This window comes from Colletotrichum lupini, chromosome 5, assembly GCF_023278565.1.
Source record: "Colletotrichum lupini chromosome 5, complete sequence".
Classification (NCBI taxonomy): Eukaryota; Fungi; Ascomycota; class Sordariomycetes; order Glomerellales; family Glomerellaceae; genus Colletotrichum; species Colletotrichum lupini.
In genome coordinates this window covers 5962977-5979094 of record NC_064678.1, presented here as the reverse complement: position 1 = coordinate 5979094, position 16118 = coordinate 5962977, and the positions used below count along the sequence as shown (strand labels likewise).

General features: G+C 52.3%; 6 protein-coding genes across 6 annotated transcripts; 3 read left to right on the top strand and 3 right to left on the bottom strand.

Moving 5' to 3' along the window:
* Positions 1-211: 211 nt before the first annotated feature.
* CLUP02_11196 (serine carboxypeptidase S28) lies at positions 212-2651 on the top strand (the record flags this gene model as incomplete). The annotated part of the gene is made up of 9 exons (XM_049290164.1): positions 212-316; positions 573-851; positions 906-1023; positions 1079-1233; positions 1290-1585; positions 1651-1853; positions 1912-2077; positions 2142-2339; positions 2396-2651. The coding sequence occupies 9 exons, from the start codon at positions 212-214 to the stop codon at positions 2649-2651; spliced, it is 1776 nt and encodes a 591-aa protein (XP_049147309.1).
* Positions 2652-3418: 767 nt separating this feature from the next.
* CLUP02_11195 (short-chain dehydrogenase) lies at positions 3419-4189 on the bottom strand (the record flags this gene model as incomplete). Its single annotated transcript, XM_049290163.1, has 1 exon — positions 3419-4189. The coding sequence occupies one exon, from the start codon at positions 4187-4189 to the stop codon at positions 3419-3421; it is 771 nt and encodes a 256-aa protein (XP_049147308.1).
* Positions 4190-5766: 1577 nt separating this feature from the next.
* Positions 5767-6579, bottom strand: CLUP02_11194 (uncharacterized protein; the record flags this gene model as incomplete). Its single annotated transcript, XM_049290162.1, has 1 exon — positions 5767-6579. One exon carries the CDS (start codon positions 6577-6579, stop codon positions 5767-5769), a length of 813 nt encoding a protein of 270 aa, XP_049147307.1.
* Positions 6580-7793: 1214 nt separating this feature from the next.
* CLUP02_11193 (phosphoesterase) lies at positions 7794-9668 on the bottom strand (the record flags this gene model as incomplete). Its single annotated transcript, XM_049290161.1, has 4 exons — positions 7794-8474; positions 8571-8812; positions 8863-9224; positions 9634-9668. The coding sequence occupies 4 exons, from the start codon at positions 9666-9668 to the stop codon at positions 7794-7796; spliced, it is 1320 nt and encodes a 439-aa protein (XP_049147306.1).
* A 94-nt stretch (positions 9669-9762) lies between these two features.
* Positions 9763-11877, top strand: CLUP02_11192 (multicopper oxidase; the record flags this gene model as incomplete). The annotated part of the gene is made up of 1 exon (XM_049290160.1): positions 9763-11877. The coding sequence occupies one exon, from the start codon at positions 9763-9765 to the stop codon at positions 11875-11877; it is 2115 nt and encodes a 704-aa protein (XP_049147305.1).
* Positions 11878-14976: 3099 nt separating this feature from the next.
* Positions 14977-16118, top strand: CLUP02_11191 (endopolygalacturonase 1; the record flags this gene model as incomplete). Its single annotated transcript, XM_049290159.1, has 2 exons — positions 14977-15177; positions 15231-16118. The coding sequence occupies 2 exons, from the start codon at positions 14977-14979 to the stop codon at positions 16116-16118; spliced, it is 1089 nt and encodes a 362-aa protein (XP_049147304.1).

The following is a 16118-nucleotide window of genomic DNA, read 5'->3' as shown; positions in this document are numbered from 1 at the left end:
GCCGATCACTCAAAACCAACTCCTATGAATTCATCCAGAACCCCAAAACACCTTCCCATTGTCGCAGGTCGGCCCTTGGGCCGGAGACAATAGTTCCTGCCGGAGTGCCGAGGCGTGCCACCCGACCTGGGGCCATCGCCATCTCCCAACGCTCACCTTCCGCTTCCGGCTAACCTGTCGGCCCACGCAACGAACTTCTCATCACCTGCAAATGCCTATCAGAGACCGTAAAGCCGTTGTCAACCCGCCTACAACCCCCCGGTCTCATTATGGAGACCTCGTCGCATTTGGCCCTTGGGCCCCGTGCGATGCCGGGGTCGCACCGGGGCTAGTACCTCTCCCGCCAACACTTGGAAAGCTTGTTCCTGTTCACTGTTGCAATACTGTGAATGTCGACAATGTCAAGGCATGGGCTATTGCATAGAATGCTGCTTAAGCGGTCCCGATCATCGCTTCGTGTTACTGCGAGATACGGGGTCTGCGCCCTGGACCCATGTACAGCGCTTCTCTTAAAAGATGCAGCTCCCCGACGGCCGTGATCATGGAGCTGGAGTTCCTTCTTGGTTGACGAGCGTGCCAAGCCAGTCGTTCTATGTTCTGAAGATCCTCGGCTCTCTGTCACCATGAAGGCCTCGCTCGCCTTGCTCAGCTGTCTCGCGGTGGCTCAAGCCCACTTCGCCTTTCAGCCCATTCAGCCTCCTCTGAGGGCCGAAGATGAGGAGGAAGGAATTCTCTCCAAGAGAGAAGCCGGTTTCTTTGAGCAGCTCATCGACCACAATGACCCGTCTCTCGGGACCTTCCAGCAGAGATACTGGTGGAACTCCACGTACTGGGAGGGACCTGGCTCTCCGGTACGACTTGTCTCGCCTGATGTTGTGGCCATCTCACTGACTAATGGATTGTAGGTGGTGTTCTTCACGCCTGGAGAATCAGAGGCTGCCCCTTACACCGGATACCTCACGGATCGGGCCATCACAGGAGCCATTGCCAAGGCAATCGGCGGTGCCGTCGTTATGGTTGAGCGTATGGAACTTGCCACAGACACTGGAGCAGAGCCAAAAATACTAATGATGACCAGACCGTAACTGGGGAACCTCCCTGCCGTACGCGGTCCAAGATACCAAGAACCTCCAGCAGCACACAATGACGAATGCCGTCCTCGACTTTGCCAACCTCGCCCGCAATGTCCAGCTGCCTTTCGACAAGAACGGCAGCAGCAACGCCCCGCAAGCTGTAAGTATCAAGACCAGACCCTTGTCGAGTAAGCCGATAGAACTGACGACCAGTAGCCCTGGGTGTACACCGGCGGATCCTACTCTGGCGTTCTGGCCGCAGCCATCGCAAAGCTCGCTCCGGGAACCTTCTGGGCCTACCACTCCAGCAGCGGTCCCGTCGAGGCGACCTACGACTACTGGAGCTACTTCCTCCCCATTCAGAACGGCATGCCCAAGAACTGCAGTCACGATTTTGAGCGGATCATCGACCACGTCGACAACGTCTTGCTCACTGGCAGCGATGACGAGATCTACTCCCTGAAGAAGAAGTTTGGCCTCCAGGACCTTGCTCACAAGGAGGACTTTGCCTCGTAAGCTGAAGCCTTGGTTGTAATGGAGACTTTGGATCCGATTCTCACATCTGTGATGTCTATAGGGCTCTCGTCGGACCCCTTGGCTACTGGCAGTCCATCCAGCTGTACTCGGGATACTCTGCCTTCTACGAAATGTGCGATACCGTCCAAGGCGCCATTGGTAACTTCTCGGCACCCAACGCGACGTACAGCGCAGACGGCGTCGGCCTTACAAAGGCTCTGAACAACTACGCCAACTGGTGGAGCACTAACTACCTCCCAGGAAGTAAGTAGCAGCCCTCATGACCTGTGTGTGTGTCTTGTCGGTGACTAACTCTGTGCAGCTTGCGCATCCTACGGCATCGAAGAGTGGTCAGACCCCATGAACGTCGCCTGCTTCGACAGCTTCAACGCCACGAGCCCCATCTACACCGACTGGAGCGCCGAGAACCCGTTCGGCCGGACCTGGTACTGGATGACCTGCAATGAGCCCTTCTTCTACTGGCAGACGTACGTTTACGGCTCAATGATACTCGTTGAAGTGCAAGAGAGCTTCATGACTAACTGTGAATAGCGGTGCTCCCAAGGATCGTCCCTCAATCGTCTCGCGCTTCGTTACACCGGAGTACTACCAGAGCCAATGCGACCTCTTCTTCCCCAGGCAAGGCGAGTTTACCTACGCCTCCAACGCAGGCAAGACCGCCGCAGATCTGAACAAGGCGACGGACGGCTGGTTCTTCACTAACACCACGCGCCTCATGTGGTCCAACGGGTAAGCCATTCCATCGTACCCAGAAATTAGGAAAAGCGTGACTAACGTTTCCATAGCGAGTTCGACCCTTGGCGCTCCGCCTCCGTGTCCAGCGAGCTCCGTCCCGGCGGCCCGCTCAAGTCCCGCCCCGGCGCGCCGGTCCACCTCATCCCGGGATCCCGCCACTGCAACGATTTGCTTGTGAGAAACGGCGCTGTCAATGAGGATATGCAGGAGGTCATCACTGCTGAGGTTGATCAGATGAAGGCTTGGGTTGACACATTCTATGCCTCTAAGGGCAAGTACAGACGCCGCTCTACACGGTCTCTGTGAAGAAGGCCGAGCGGTATTACGGTGCACTCGAGAGATTCCTTCCATCTTCTAGAGTGATTTCTGTCTTTGAATACATGCAGATACTAGTACCTTGTCTAGTCGAACACAAGCTTGACACAAGTCTGCTCCTTTTAGCATCCTAGCGTGAACTACTTCTTCAAATAACGCTCCGTCAACGCAAAATCAAACCTTGTTTCCGTCGCCGCCTTTTGTACAGCTGCCGCCCACAACGTCGGCATCCAATTCGCTTCCACTTGCCTTCTCAGCAATCGGTCCATCTAGGTCCCCTCAAGTAGAGAGGCGACAGGAAAGCATACCGGCCGGCCCATAGAATTCTTGTAACCCCTTCTCGAGGCGTCTTCAAGATATATCAACCAAGGAATAAAAAGATGGTAGGGGCAATGGTTGAGGTAAGGTCATCAATAACAAAAGCAGTAAATACCTAAGTCACAGTGAGACTGGGGAAACCTCTTCAAGACAGCAGTAAAACATGGAACTAAGAAACACGGAATCGATCTAGTGACCACCGGGACAAAACTTCGAATGCTGAGTCTATCATCGATTTCATCCGTATCAACGTTAGACATGGGACACTGAGGCTCGTAGCAAAGGTAATCGTAAACAAAACAGGTCTTGAAATTCTATGAAACTTGGAAGCTAGACCAAAGTTCTACAGACACTCCTGCTATCTAATGCGCTTTATGTCATCAGGCTCCTTCTCCTCCTCAGAGGCCGGGACTTTTCGTAATTTAGGCTAACAATAACGTTTACCAAGGCAAATCAGTGCCATCGTGGTTCTTGAACGATCCGCTGATCTCTCTGGTAGCCTTGTCAATAGTAGCAACCATATCATCCACACTCTTTTTGACAGGAATGGCACCGAAAGCACTAAGGTCAGCGCCGGTCTGAGCCGCCAAACCAGCAGCCATATCCGTCTCGACCAGACCAGGGTGGAAGACAAAGGCAGTCAACCACGGCTCCTCAAAGTGCAACCGGCGCACGAACCAGTTGAGCGCAGCCTTTGACGCACCGTATGGGCTGACGGGGCTGGGGATCTGGAAAATCGTCTCGGCGAGGCCGTTGCTGCCGATCACGGAGGAGATTGCGACAAAGATGGGGTTCTTGGACTTGCTCTCCTTGAGCAAGGGCTTAGTGGCGCCGAAGAGGACGAGGGGCGCGACCGAGTTGACGGCGAAGTGGTCCAGGGCGACCTTGGTGGAGGTGGCGGCGACGTCGGCCGAGGTGTGGGAGATGCCGGCGTTGGCGATGACGACGTCGAGGGCCGTGATGCCGTGCTCCTTTTGGATTGTTGCTACAGCGGCGGCGGGGTCGGACTCGACTGAGGAGTCGATCTTGACGACGATGATCTTGGAGCCTTCGGCCTTGGGGAGGTCGTAGAGGGCCTTTGAGGCTGCAGCGGCTGGGTCGCGGACGCCGACGATGATTGTTGTTGAGGGGCGCTGTAGGAGGAGGGTGGTGAAGCCCTTTCCGATTCCACGGTTGGCGCCGGTGATGAGGTAAGTGAGTCCGGAAGACATTTTGGAAGTTGAGGTTATAAAAAGAGAAGGGTTGCGGTTGTAGTTGAGTTAGTCGATGTTGAGATGGAGGCTGTGGAAGTTGAGATGTGATGAGGATTCACTCAAACAGCAGAACGAGGCCAAAGAAGACATCTTAAATAACTTGTGTAGATCCATCGTTCGAGTTGACACGTTCATAGTTTCTGATGAACTGACAAATGCAGCATCACATCTCATGCTCGCACGCCTTGCGGAGTAGCCTATCTTCGAAGGGAATCGAAGTGTTGCAGAACACCACTCTCAGGGTTCTTCTCCACTCAGTTTCGGGGCCGAGCATAGCGTCTGAACAGATTGATAATCGTGGTTCGGATGGACTGCAGTTTTGGGAACGGCAGAGTTCCTGTCGCAGTATCAAAAGTCTGGGCGTGTGTACTGTTCACTAATCCAGAAACACGGCTACGAGCTGAGAATGGGATTGGGATTAGTAGTGCGCGCCGCCAAATATGCGGGCTCAGCGCTCACCTGCATCATTACAAAGCATCAAACTATATCAAGAGTCTGTTCAATTAATTATTATTGATACTCGTCTGAAAGTCTCGAGGTCTGTTCCGGAGCGTTACGGGCTTTGTCATTCCGATAAGATCATCTGAGCCAGTCAAGATCATAAAGTTCCCGTTAGCGAGCTTCTCACAAGACGAAGAGTTTATTGGTTCACCCTTCAAGGATTTAGGTTACTTCATGTCGTTCATGGCAAGCATTGTCACCATAGCACGATTCATCCAATTTTGGTAGCCTACCTTAGATGGAGAATGTAACATTGGGATGTTCAGACGAGTACAAAAGCATCACTGGCGCCTGTTCCAAGATTCAAAACTTGAGCGTATATTTTGGAATTGCATTCCTGTACCTCAAAAAATCTTCATCCGATTTAATCAATTCAATTCGATCATGGATGCTGAATCTTTGATGTTCGACGTAGATCACTGGGTCTCAGAATTACTCGTGTCTCATGTATTGATAGCTGCCTCTTTCTAAGATATTCCTCGTGGGATGCTGAGGAACTGACTTCGTCCTACGCTACAGCACCTGTTCTTTCGTTCACCTTGTCCTATCAAGTAAGGGGCCTTCTTGGATGAGACTCCGAGCTTTCTCAGAATATCTTAAAGCGGATGATCCCAAGTTTATCAGAATAGCTTGGAAGTTGGAAGCGTAAGCTGTGAGCATTTTCAAGCTGTATCAAGGCATCGCCCATTACTAAAGATTAGTGATCAACCCATGCCGCATCCGTCAGCCCCGCCACTCCTTCAATTCGTGTTCACTAATCACCCTCACTTGGCCATTAACAAATCCAGACGGTCCTCTGCCTCGGATTGCGCAGCAGTTCTAATCGTAGTATTCAACAATGACTTCAGGGCAAGGCATAGCCAGAACTTCTAATCAGTATTTCCAACGGGCTTTTGCATGCTGTAGTAGGGTATATGTGGCGTTGATTGCTGCCTGCAATTAACAGCGTCGTTTTTGCGACACATGCTCGATCACCTCATTGCTGAAGAATGTGGTTACATCAATGTGCAACTCTCTTCTATCGATATGCCACCTCACGTCCACTTCTGGTCAACCAACCGTACACATAACACCGCAGCCCCCGCGGCGCAACATCCGAACAACGTCATCTGAAGTCCTTCCCATAGACATCGTATCCGTGATGTCTTCCTATCGCCCAATAACCAGCTCTTTCCGGCTCCAAAGATGAACAAGGCAATGAGACAGACGATGATACTCCACAGAAGCCCGTGACCGACGCTCGAGGCGAAGAAGTACGGCAACAGGGGCATAATCCCACCACAAAGATATCCGATAGCGATTGACAGGCCCGAAAAGATTGGCGATATCAGCAGATGGCTCCCGTCGACGTTTTCAATTTCAACAAGAGCGTGGAGTCGGCTAGCTTGGGTGCCATTGATTCTCTCCGAAGCCCAGCTTAACCCTCCCGGCCGGGACCTCACGGCCCCAATCACCATCGCGACGGTTGTCTCAGGTAAGCCCAGTGGCTGGAGATATCGGAGCACTGTTTCCTCTCCGTCTATCGCTCCGCCTGTCAGGCTCTTCTCGTCATCGATTTCGTCCTCGCTGTGTCTTCCTGCCGACGACAGCATGCCCTGTTCTTCTTCATCTGCCGGTGATGGCTGCACCGTTGACGAGTCATTATGTGAAGAGTCCCGCGCTGCCAAATAGCCACCAATTCCCATGCTGATGCATCCCGCGCATATCTCCGCGAGACCGGCGTAGATGACCGTCTCGCTGCGACCAAGGGAGCTGAGACCGGCGGTCAAGGCGAATGGTACTGTAAGGCCATCTGAGAAGCCGAGTGTGAAGTCTGAGAGGAAACGAGAAAGCTTGGGAGAGACCATCGTGGAGGCGATGTATGTGTTCTGCAAGTTGGGGAGTTTATTTGAGCGAGGGGTTCACCACCCAACACTTTGAAAGGGGCTTGTCGGGCTGAATCAAAGCTGCTAGGAATGGTGAACTGGGTTGTTGATTTGAGTGAAACAAATGAGATTTGGGGCAACTTCGCATTGAACTACAGTGATCGAAACTCAGAGTTTGGAGGTTCCAATCCAGAAGGCTCAAGCTGTAGAGAAACGGGAGCAGAATCCTGGGAATGATACACCAGCAAAGGACGGGCTGCATTTTGCCCCTCACACATGGCTCAGTCTCCCATTCATCAACGGTTCTGTCCACGCGCCGTTTCTGCGCTTCTTAGTGGACGATACAACATAGCCACAACACAGCCAAAAAGTCGGCTGAGAGATGCCGTGATACCCAAATGTTTCCCTTAGTGGAGAAATAGTCGGCATCGAAGTCGAAGGGGGTGTGGGGGAGCAAGAAACATCTGTCAAGACACAAGCTTTCGCCCAGAGGCGATGCCAAGAGCGACCACGTGTGTGGAGTCCGGAGAATATAACCCCTCAATCTTGGGCCAATGAACCGAGACAAATTTCTCACCTTCCCGACCAGGAAGGACATTTTGGGCTCCTAATGCAGGGATAGCCGTTGACGATCTCTTCTCCACTCGACATTTCCCCTGCTCGGCCGTTGTCAATGAACATCCTTGTGGAACGACTCATCGACATCACGAGGGCTGATTCTGCATGCCGTGTACCATCCGGGTGACGAATTTTAGATACTGAGTGGTTGGTTTTGCTCGGCCAAGTCCGATGCCATTCCCGTTGCCCTCTCTCTGAGAGGCGTTGTTCTTATTATCTCTATCACTGTCGCGACTGTTGCTTCTGTCGCTCCAGGTACCTCTGGCGTCTCTGTAGTCTATCATCTTGGATACATGTATACATATTCGAGAACGTATACTTTAGAGAATTATAATAGAGATAATAATAAAGAGTAAGAAAAGAAAAGTGCTAAAGAAAACTAGTAAAGAAAACTAATAAGGTTATAAGAAAGAATAGGCTTTCATAAGACTTCTTATTAAAAGTATATCTTATAAAACCTATATATCTAGACTCTAATTGTATGATAACTTAATTACTTAGAGGATATTCCTTCAAAGTCGTGATAATAAATTTATCATTACAATGCTAGCATCTACTAGGTGCTTTGTCCCGAGACTTTATGCCTTGTAGCCAGGAGGCGGGTTAAGTCCGTCCAAAACCTGAACAGTATCCTCGTAGTACGTAGGAGCTTTGCTGTCTTTCCAGGTCGCCTTGATGGACTCGAGAATCTTCCTGCCGGCTGCATTCTCGTCCAGAGCCAAGTTGGGCTTTGGGTACTGCTTCGCGGTTTTGCTGTTGAAGAAACCAGCATACGACTGGTTGAAGTAGCGGTCGGGCACTGTCGAGGTGTTGCTCCACTGACGAATGACGCTCTTGGTCTTGTCTGCGACAAACTTGTAGACGTTGGCGCCGACATCCCACCTTCCGAGGGTCGGGAGGTCCCAGTTGGCCTCAACTGTAGCAAGCTCAGAATAATGGTTATAGAAGTTTGAGTCCGTAGTGCCAACGAGCTCTTTAGGGATTGAGTCTCCTAAAAGAATGCCAAGAATGCGGTTCTTTTGCGTGTACGTCTCATTCTCGTCCCAAGTGACCAAAACCAATGTGTTGTTCATGAAGTTCTTATCCTCCAGCAGTGGCTCAAGGAACTTCCTGTTCCAAGCACCTGCAGTAGTGACAGACGCATCGTGACCGTCCGAAGTCATGTTCGGCGTGCAAAATAACCATTGGGGTAGTTTATTGGCCTTGAGGTCTTTGTGGAACTGTGATCGCTCCGGGTAGACCATGGACAGGTTCTTGACCTAGGACAGGCGCTGCTCCGAACTAGTGACGCTGTCAAAGAAGATTGGCGGGTCATGTTTGCGGACATAATCGTTAGCTCCGTTTTGTTGGTTCACCCATGCCATGCCTTCGAAACCTGAGAACGGCATGTCTTCCTGGTAGGCCGCCCATGAGATTCCTTGTGTGTCCAGGAGATCAAACACAGTAGAAACATTGCGATCGGCGCGATTGAAGTTATCGTTATTCATGCCCAGATAATCTCCAGAAACCGATGCAAAGTAGTTGGGCTCAGAAGGATGAGTGACGGCAAAGTTGTTGGACAGCGTGATGCCCTTCTTGGCAAGCCAAGCAAAGTTGGCTGCGACAGGTCAGATTCTGAGGGGATCAAGGGCTCAAGGAATCACTCACGATCACCGATAGCCTTATCGTAATCGGTATTCTCATTCCAGATAATGACAAAGCGGTCGAAAGCCTTGCCTTTGACGTTGCTGGTTGGGCTGCTAGTCTTGGCTGTGGCAGCAGCAGCAGCAGCGACAGCAGCGGTGCCGGTGGCAGTGTACCGAGTCTCCCAACCTCCAGAAGAGCTTGAAGAGGTCGCTCGAGCACAGAGAGGCGCTACGGCAGCGGCATGGGCGCCGGCCGCGAAGATAGCTGCGGCAACTGCGTAATGCATCGTGGAAGATGATGAAGCTGAAAAGGCCTTCAAACGAGCGGTTGAAAGAACGACGTGGCGAGCACAAAGAAAACCAAGAGCCTCAAGGCCGGGACTCCTTGATTATTTCATATTCTCTATGATTTGCTGTCGGGCACCTCCGTGTCGGTGACTCTGTAGTATCGAGACGAGGAATGGGGAAGGTCACATCCCTGACAGGCTGACAGCATCGCCACCCCTGCGCACGGGAACGCTCGTCGATCCATTAAACGAACAGATGGATGGGACGAAAAAAGGAGCCTGTCAGTACTTTTCGATCTAGTGGATGGCATTGAATCCATTTCCCCTCAGTCGACTTGGACCGTCCGAACTCCAATTGTAGACGCAGGTTGTCAAAGTGTGAGGTCTGATTGGGCCATTTCCAACGCACGTGTAGGAGGACAGGCATGCCGGCTTCCCGAGAGGGCGGCAACGAGCGGGCAGAAACAAAACAGAATGCTACGCCACCCCATTTTCCGAAAACTTACCTGCCTTGAACGGCAGTTCGGCTCGTGAGCGGCATTTTGTTCGCATTTTCAACCTCTTGTCTGAATTTGAATCTCTTCTTTGCATTGCGTTATTCCGTCCATTCGTCAAGACGCAATGAGATTCACGCCATGGACGACGTTGAGCGAGGAAGCGATCAAAAGAGGTTTTTGAGTCCATCTCTAACGATCTCCACCGATTTCAACTTGGACCATCTGGAATCTTCGTCTTATAGTTCAGCTACTGAGGACAATGGCGAGAAATCGCCATTTCTTCCTACCCAAGATGATGATGAGAGACCGCAACTGCTGAGGAGTCAATCAGAGGGCTCTTTACTGAGTCGAGTCTCTACAGGCTTCTTTGGCGTTTTCATATTCTTCTTCATTTTTTATGCATCAGATCAGCTTTACCCTGCGACTGCACCGCATCGTTCTCAAACGGCGGTCTATGTGGTCAAAGAACCGATACCATCATCGCCACAATTGAGGGACTCGTCGGAATACGTTTTGGGCTCTTCGTGGGACTTCAACGCCGCGCCAAGCATCAGAGAGCACTACTGGACCATCAGCGATGCGATCTTCAACCCTGATGGGATCTTTCGGCCGATGATGCTCATCAACAACCAGTTTCCCGGACCTCTCATTGAGTGCAACGAAGGAGACACTATTGTTGTCCACGTCCGCAACGAAGCCGCCAATGCCACAGCCATTCATTTTCACGGCATGTATCAAAACGGCACGAACTCCATGGACGGCACCGTCGGCGTGACGCAGTGCCCTATTGCACCCAACGCGACGTTCACGTACAGGTTCACGGTCGAGAACCAGTCAGGAACGTATTGGCACCACGCACATCACAGCAACCAAGCTTCTGATGGACTCGTCGGGCCGCTCGTCGTCCACCCGAGAAAAAACCAGGGAACCAGAGACCAATACTCAACCGATCGGGTTGTCATGATCTCGGACCACTATCACAACACATCGGCCGAGTTGTTGATGGACTATCTTCAATCAGACCAAGAGAATGAAGAGCCTGTGCCGTCGAGTGGCCTCATCAACGGGCGCAACTATCGCGATTGTGCTGACTTTGACGGATGGAGTTGCCAGAACGAGAAATCTCGTATATCCTCGTTGGAAACCTTTAGCCTGGCTCCAAATGAGCGACATCGCCTGAGGTTCATAAACACTGGTGCCTTTGCCGAATTTCAGATCGAAATCGACGAGCATCCGCTCTACATCACCGAGGTCGATGGGACTGATGTCCGCCCTGAACCCTTCCACCGCCTCAATATCCTTCCGGCACAGCGCTACAGTGTGGTCCTTGAGACCAATCTCACCACTGCCAACTCATTCTGGTTGCGAGCTAGGATGACCACGCACTGCTTCGCACGAGAAAATCCCTGGCTCGATTCAGAAGTGAAGGGGATCATCCGGTATGCCACACCAGGACTCTCTAGCAAAGAGAAGACGTATGAATCGGCATCGGAGCTCAGCGAACCACAAAGCAAGAGCTGGGACGAAGCTGTAGATGTCGACTGTCGAGACATGAACACAACTTTACTCAGACCTGTCGATGCAATTCCAGCACCCAATGTCACAGCCATAATGTACCTCCGCGCCAACTTCGAAATAGGAGCATGGCGTCTATCGCGGGGCTTCTTCAACGCCTCGACGTGGCACGCCAACGTCACCTCGCCGGCTCTGTATCGCTTCATGGACGCCGCGAAAAGCGACAATGACACGTTGTTGCCGTCTACAACCGGCGTAAACGACATGACCTTCGATCCAGAGAATGAGTTGGTGTACCAGACGCAAGGCATCCAAACGGTCAACATCATCATCAGCAACTTTGACGACGGCGCACACCCGTTCCATATCCATGGGCATAAGTTCTTCGTACTGAAGCAGTCCCCAACGGGCTACCCACCCGAAGAAATGGCCGAGTTGGAAGCAGAACTCGCGGCTTCGGGTGTTCTGGAGAATCCGCTCAGAAGGGACACCGTAACAGTCCAAGGCTACGGGTGGGCAGTCGTCAGAGTCGTGCTGGACAATCCGGGTGTGTGGACGTTCCACTGCCACAACGCATGGCACGCAGAGGCGGGCATGGTAATGATGATTGCAGCGAGAGTCGAGACGGCCAAGGAGTGGAAGGTGGCGAGCGAAGAGGAAGTAAGGCTCTGCGGGTTGCCTGGGGTCGAGAAAGGGGTTCGGCCTAGTGATGACATTTGGTTTGGGAACTTTGGTTGAGAGAGTAAATACGAGATTCTGTAAATAGAGGGTTAGTAAGTGCTATTGCTCGGAGAGCAATCATTCCCAAAGAGAGATTGGGAGCTTCGGCGGACAATTGGAACCCGCTCCCCGTGATAATTACACCGCTTCTAACGGTCTAACCCACGGGGAAATTGTCGAGTGCATACGCTCCATCTCTTTCCGTCCTGTAATGAATCAGAAATCAGCTGTTGTGGGATCCATCCATCAGTCAGGTCTCTACTAAGTCCGTCGGCGAAATACTGACGGCTAGAGTACCCTTGTCAACCCGTTTGTTGTCAAGCCCCCCGTGGGCAAGGCGTTGTGGTCCTCGGCATTATCCCTTGCTCATTGGAGTTGTGATCCACCAGAGGTTTCCATCGCCTTTCACTTCTCCGCGTATGTACGGAGCTATGTCTTCTGCAAAAGAAAGTTGCTGACATCTACCGGTCGAGTACCGAGACATTGTGTCCAAGAAGGACAAGACAGCTTCAATAGTACCGGCAGTTCCGAAGCTCCTTCCTTTCGTAGATATACGATGGCTTCATGTCTCTGGGGCATCGACTCATGACGGAGAGTGCGCTGGCTGCACTTCGCACCAGAAAAGGAGTTGCTTGCTTGGAAGTTGAATTGGGCCCGACGATCTAGACCGCTGAGAGTCTAGAGGTTCTCAGCAGGCTAGTCTGCATGTAGTTGCTTGAACAGGGGGCACATTGAATATTGCAAGAGATTAGGAAATAGGCAAACGGGTCCCGTACTAACTCGATCGGATACCGGATTCCGCAGTACCCATCATCCGGTCTCCCATGAGTGCACGTGTGCTGTATCATCCGTGTGGTCCCATAACCCCATTTGCCATCATGCCCATTTCTCGCCGGGCTCCGCAATGAGAGGCGAAGTTCTGGGCCCCTTAATTCTTCTTTCTGCAGTTCTGCGATGAATTGGTTGTAGTGCTGTTGGAACTTCCACGTTGGAACCTTTTCTGCCAATCTGTGATCGTCACTTTTCGGTCCGTTGTAAAATTCTCAAAGTTTAAAAAAGGAGAGGTGTAGTACGAAATTGACAGAGATTTCCAGTTTTCTGATGCAAAAAGGCCCGTTGAAACAAGAGACAACTGATGCGTCGCATTGAGTCGGAAATAAAGAGCATTTGGGCGCTCGCGCCCCAGTTTATCGCACTCTGTTCGTATGTTGGTCCTATCTTTCTTCACCCACCTGCATACATGTCAGTGCCGAGTTCCATATTATTTTTGGGGTAAACGATTCCAGCTAGATAGGACGCGCGCCCCATCAACCCATCATTAGGATGGAGCCGCTGAAGCATCTAGATGGACGTTGTCTTGCCTCTAGGGACTTGTGCCGCTTGCCGGCTATTCAAGAGTCATGTCGATGTCATGTTTGCTATTGAATGATGATATGCGGCTGAGACTTGAGGGTGCCATGTAGAAAGAGAGCTGGCAAGTCGGACGGAAAAACCAAACATGATGCGACGTTGAAATTGAAGATTCAGAGTTTTGACTGGTGCAAATTCAAGGACTGTCAACTCCCTAGCTGCCGTTCAGATGACTTGTGTTTCATCCGCCATCCAACATGGTCAACACGAAGAAAGGCGCAAACTCTAATTCCCTTTCAGGATCGTGAGAGGGGGGAAGGAGAAAATCTGCCAAGTCAAAGTGAGTTAAACACCTGCATCAGTTACGTTGCGCCGTCAAGCGAAAAGACGCGAGCAGCCGAAGGTGTTGGATGCTAGACATTTCATGGTCAAGACTCAAATTAGCTCGTCGACGGGGACCCGGTTCTGGCAATATTCTGCACATTCTGCACGCGTGACGGGCCAGCGCTAACATGACTAGGCCATCTTGAGGAAGTTTGGAGGGCAGCAAAATAGTTGAGGATGGGCCCGAAACTCTGAACTTTCCCGCCAATCATGGGCAGAATAGGCAGAAATGTTCCATGGCAGCACCAATTCTCGTGGCTTTTTGGTAGACGCTCCCCGAAAGTCAATTCTATTGCAACCGACTGCCGTACCGTGATGTGATCAACCCCCCACCCCACTCCCATAAGTCCCTTCAGCTATACGTGTTCGGGAGGCCATGACCATCACATTACCAACGATTCAACTAAGCTAACCCTGAGGGCACGCAATATCAGTCGAACTCTGTTCAATTTAAAGCTCACATTGTCTGACCATAAACTTTCCACCAACCAGCCGCCCCGGTACTGGCATCCCTGGGGAACAATTGGTCCGTTACGCGTCCAGTGCTCCTAGGCAATCCCCCTTTCGCGGCTCCCGTCCCCTCCTCCTTTTGTATGATGCCCCCCCAAATGCTGGGAGGTTCGATGTTTACCACAATGGGACGAAAAGCCCCAGTTGAAAGTTGCGGCTGGAAGAACGGCACGGAACTCGGCAACTTGAGATCCAGGATTGATACAACCACCTATTGAATAGAGTGCCTAGATTCGATCGGTGCAAGGGCCGGACGACCCTGCTTCAACAAGCCTTAGCCTTGGCGGCGTACGAAAGTAGTCCACAGACGCGGAGCTCATGGTGGCAGTGGTGCTCGTCTATGTCAATCGCGGAGATGGCACTGTTGGGCAGAATCTAGTGCGATTCCAGAAATTCAGGAGTTATCGGTGGGGTTTGCCTGCCTGCATGGGACTATGACGAGCAAGGGCCATCCCCGGCACTCGCGTTGCTTCTGGCCTGGGGCCCGGTCGAGCTCCATCTTCCATCTAACTGACTCGGCCAGTGTTTCCCTGTTCCCATGATGCGTCCAGACGACTGACTGTGCAGTCGGTACGTGGAACAAGGTATCCGTACTGGACAGGAAGAGAGCAGAGGAGGATGGTAAACAGGAGCAGTTCGTTGACAGGCCTTGGCAAGGCTGTGCCAAGAGATCCCGTCGATTTGGATATAAACCATTCTGCAGTTCCTCCCCAGATTGCCAAGAAGCTTCCAAGACATCACTCCCGCAGATCTCATCCAGTTTACCATTCTAGAGTCTTGGCTCATTCATTCTTTCGTCTTATTTTTTAACAAGCATTCTGATACTGTGTATCAAGTCACTCTCTACTACCAAAACAAATTCCTTCCAACAAAATGGTTTCTTCACTTCTCGCCCTCGGCGCCTTGGCCGCCACTGCTATCGCTGCTCCCCTCGATGCTCGCGCCAGCTGCACCTTCACCGATGCTGCTGCCGCCATCAAGGGCAAGGCTAGCTGCACCAGCATCATCCTCAACGGCATCGTCGTCCCTGCCGGTACCACCCTCGACATGACCGGTCTTAAGTCCGGCACCACTGTAAGTTTGAAGATTCTGGCTACTGAATAACACCTAAGCTGACACCGTAAAAGGTCACCTTCCAGGGCAAGACCACCTTCGGCTACAAGGAGTGGGAGGGACCCCTTATCTCCTTCTCCGGTACCAACATCAACATCAACGGTGCCTCTGGCCACTCCATCGACTGCCAGGGTTCCCGTTGGTGGGACTCCAAGGGAAGCAACGGCGGCAAGACCAAGCCCAAGTTCTTCTACGCCCACAGCCTCAAGAGCTCCAACATCAAGGGTCTCAACGTCCTGAACACCCCCGTCCAGGCCTTCTCCATCAACAGCGCCACCACCCTCGGTGTCTACGATGTCATCATTGACAACTCCGCTGGTGACTCCGCCGGCGGCCACAACACCGACGCCTTCGACGTCGGCTCCTCCACCGGCGTCTACATTTCCGGCGCCAACGTCAAGAACCAGGACGACTGCCTCGCCATCAACTCCGGCACCAACATCACCTTCACCGGCGGTACCTGCTCCGGTGGCCACGGTCTGTCCATTGGCTCCGTCGGCGGCCGCTCCGACAACACCGTCAAGACCGTCACCATCTCTAACTCCAAGATCGTCAACTCCGACAACGGTGTCCGCATCAAGACTGTCTCCGGCGCCACTGGTTCCGTCTCCGGCGTCACCTACTCCGGCATCACCCTCTCCAACATTGCTAAGTACGGTATCGTCATCGAGCAGGACTACGAGAACGGCTCCCCCACCGGCACCCCCACCAACGGCGTCCCCATCACCGGCCTCACCCTCTCCAAGATCACCGGCTCCGTCGCCTCCTCCGGCACCAACGTCTACATCCTCTGCGCTTCCGGTGCCTGCAGCAACTGGAAGTGGAGCGGCGTCAGCGTCACCGGTGGCAAGAAGTCCACCAAGTGCTCCAACATCCCCAGCGGCAGCGGTGCTGCTTGCTAA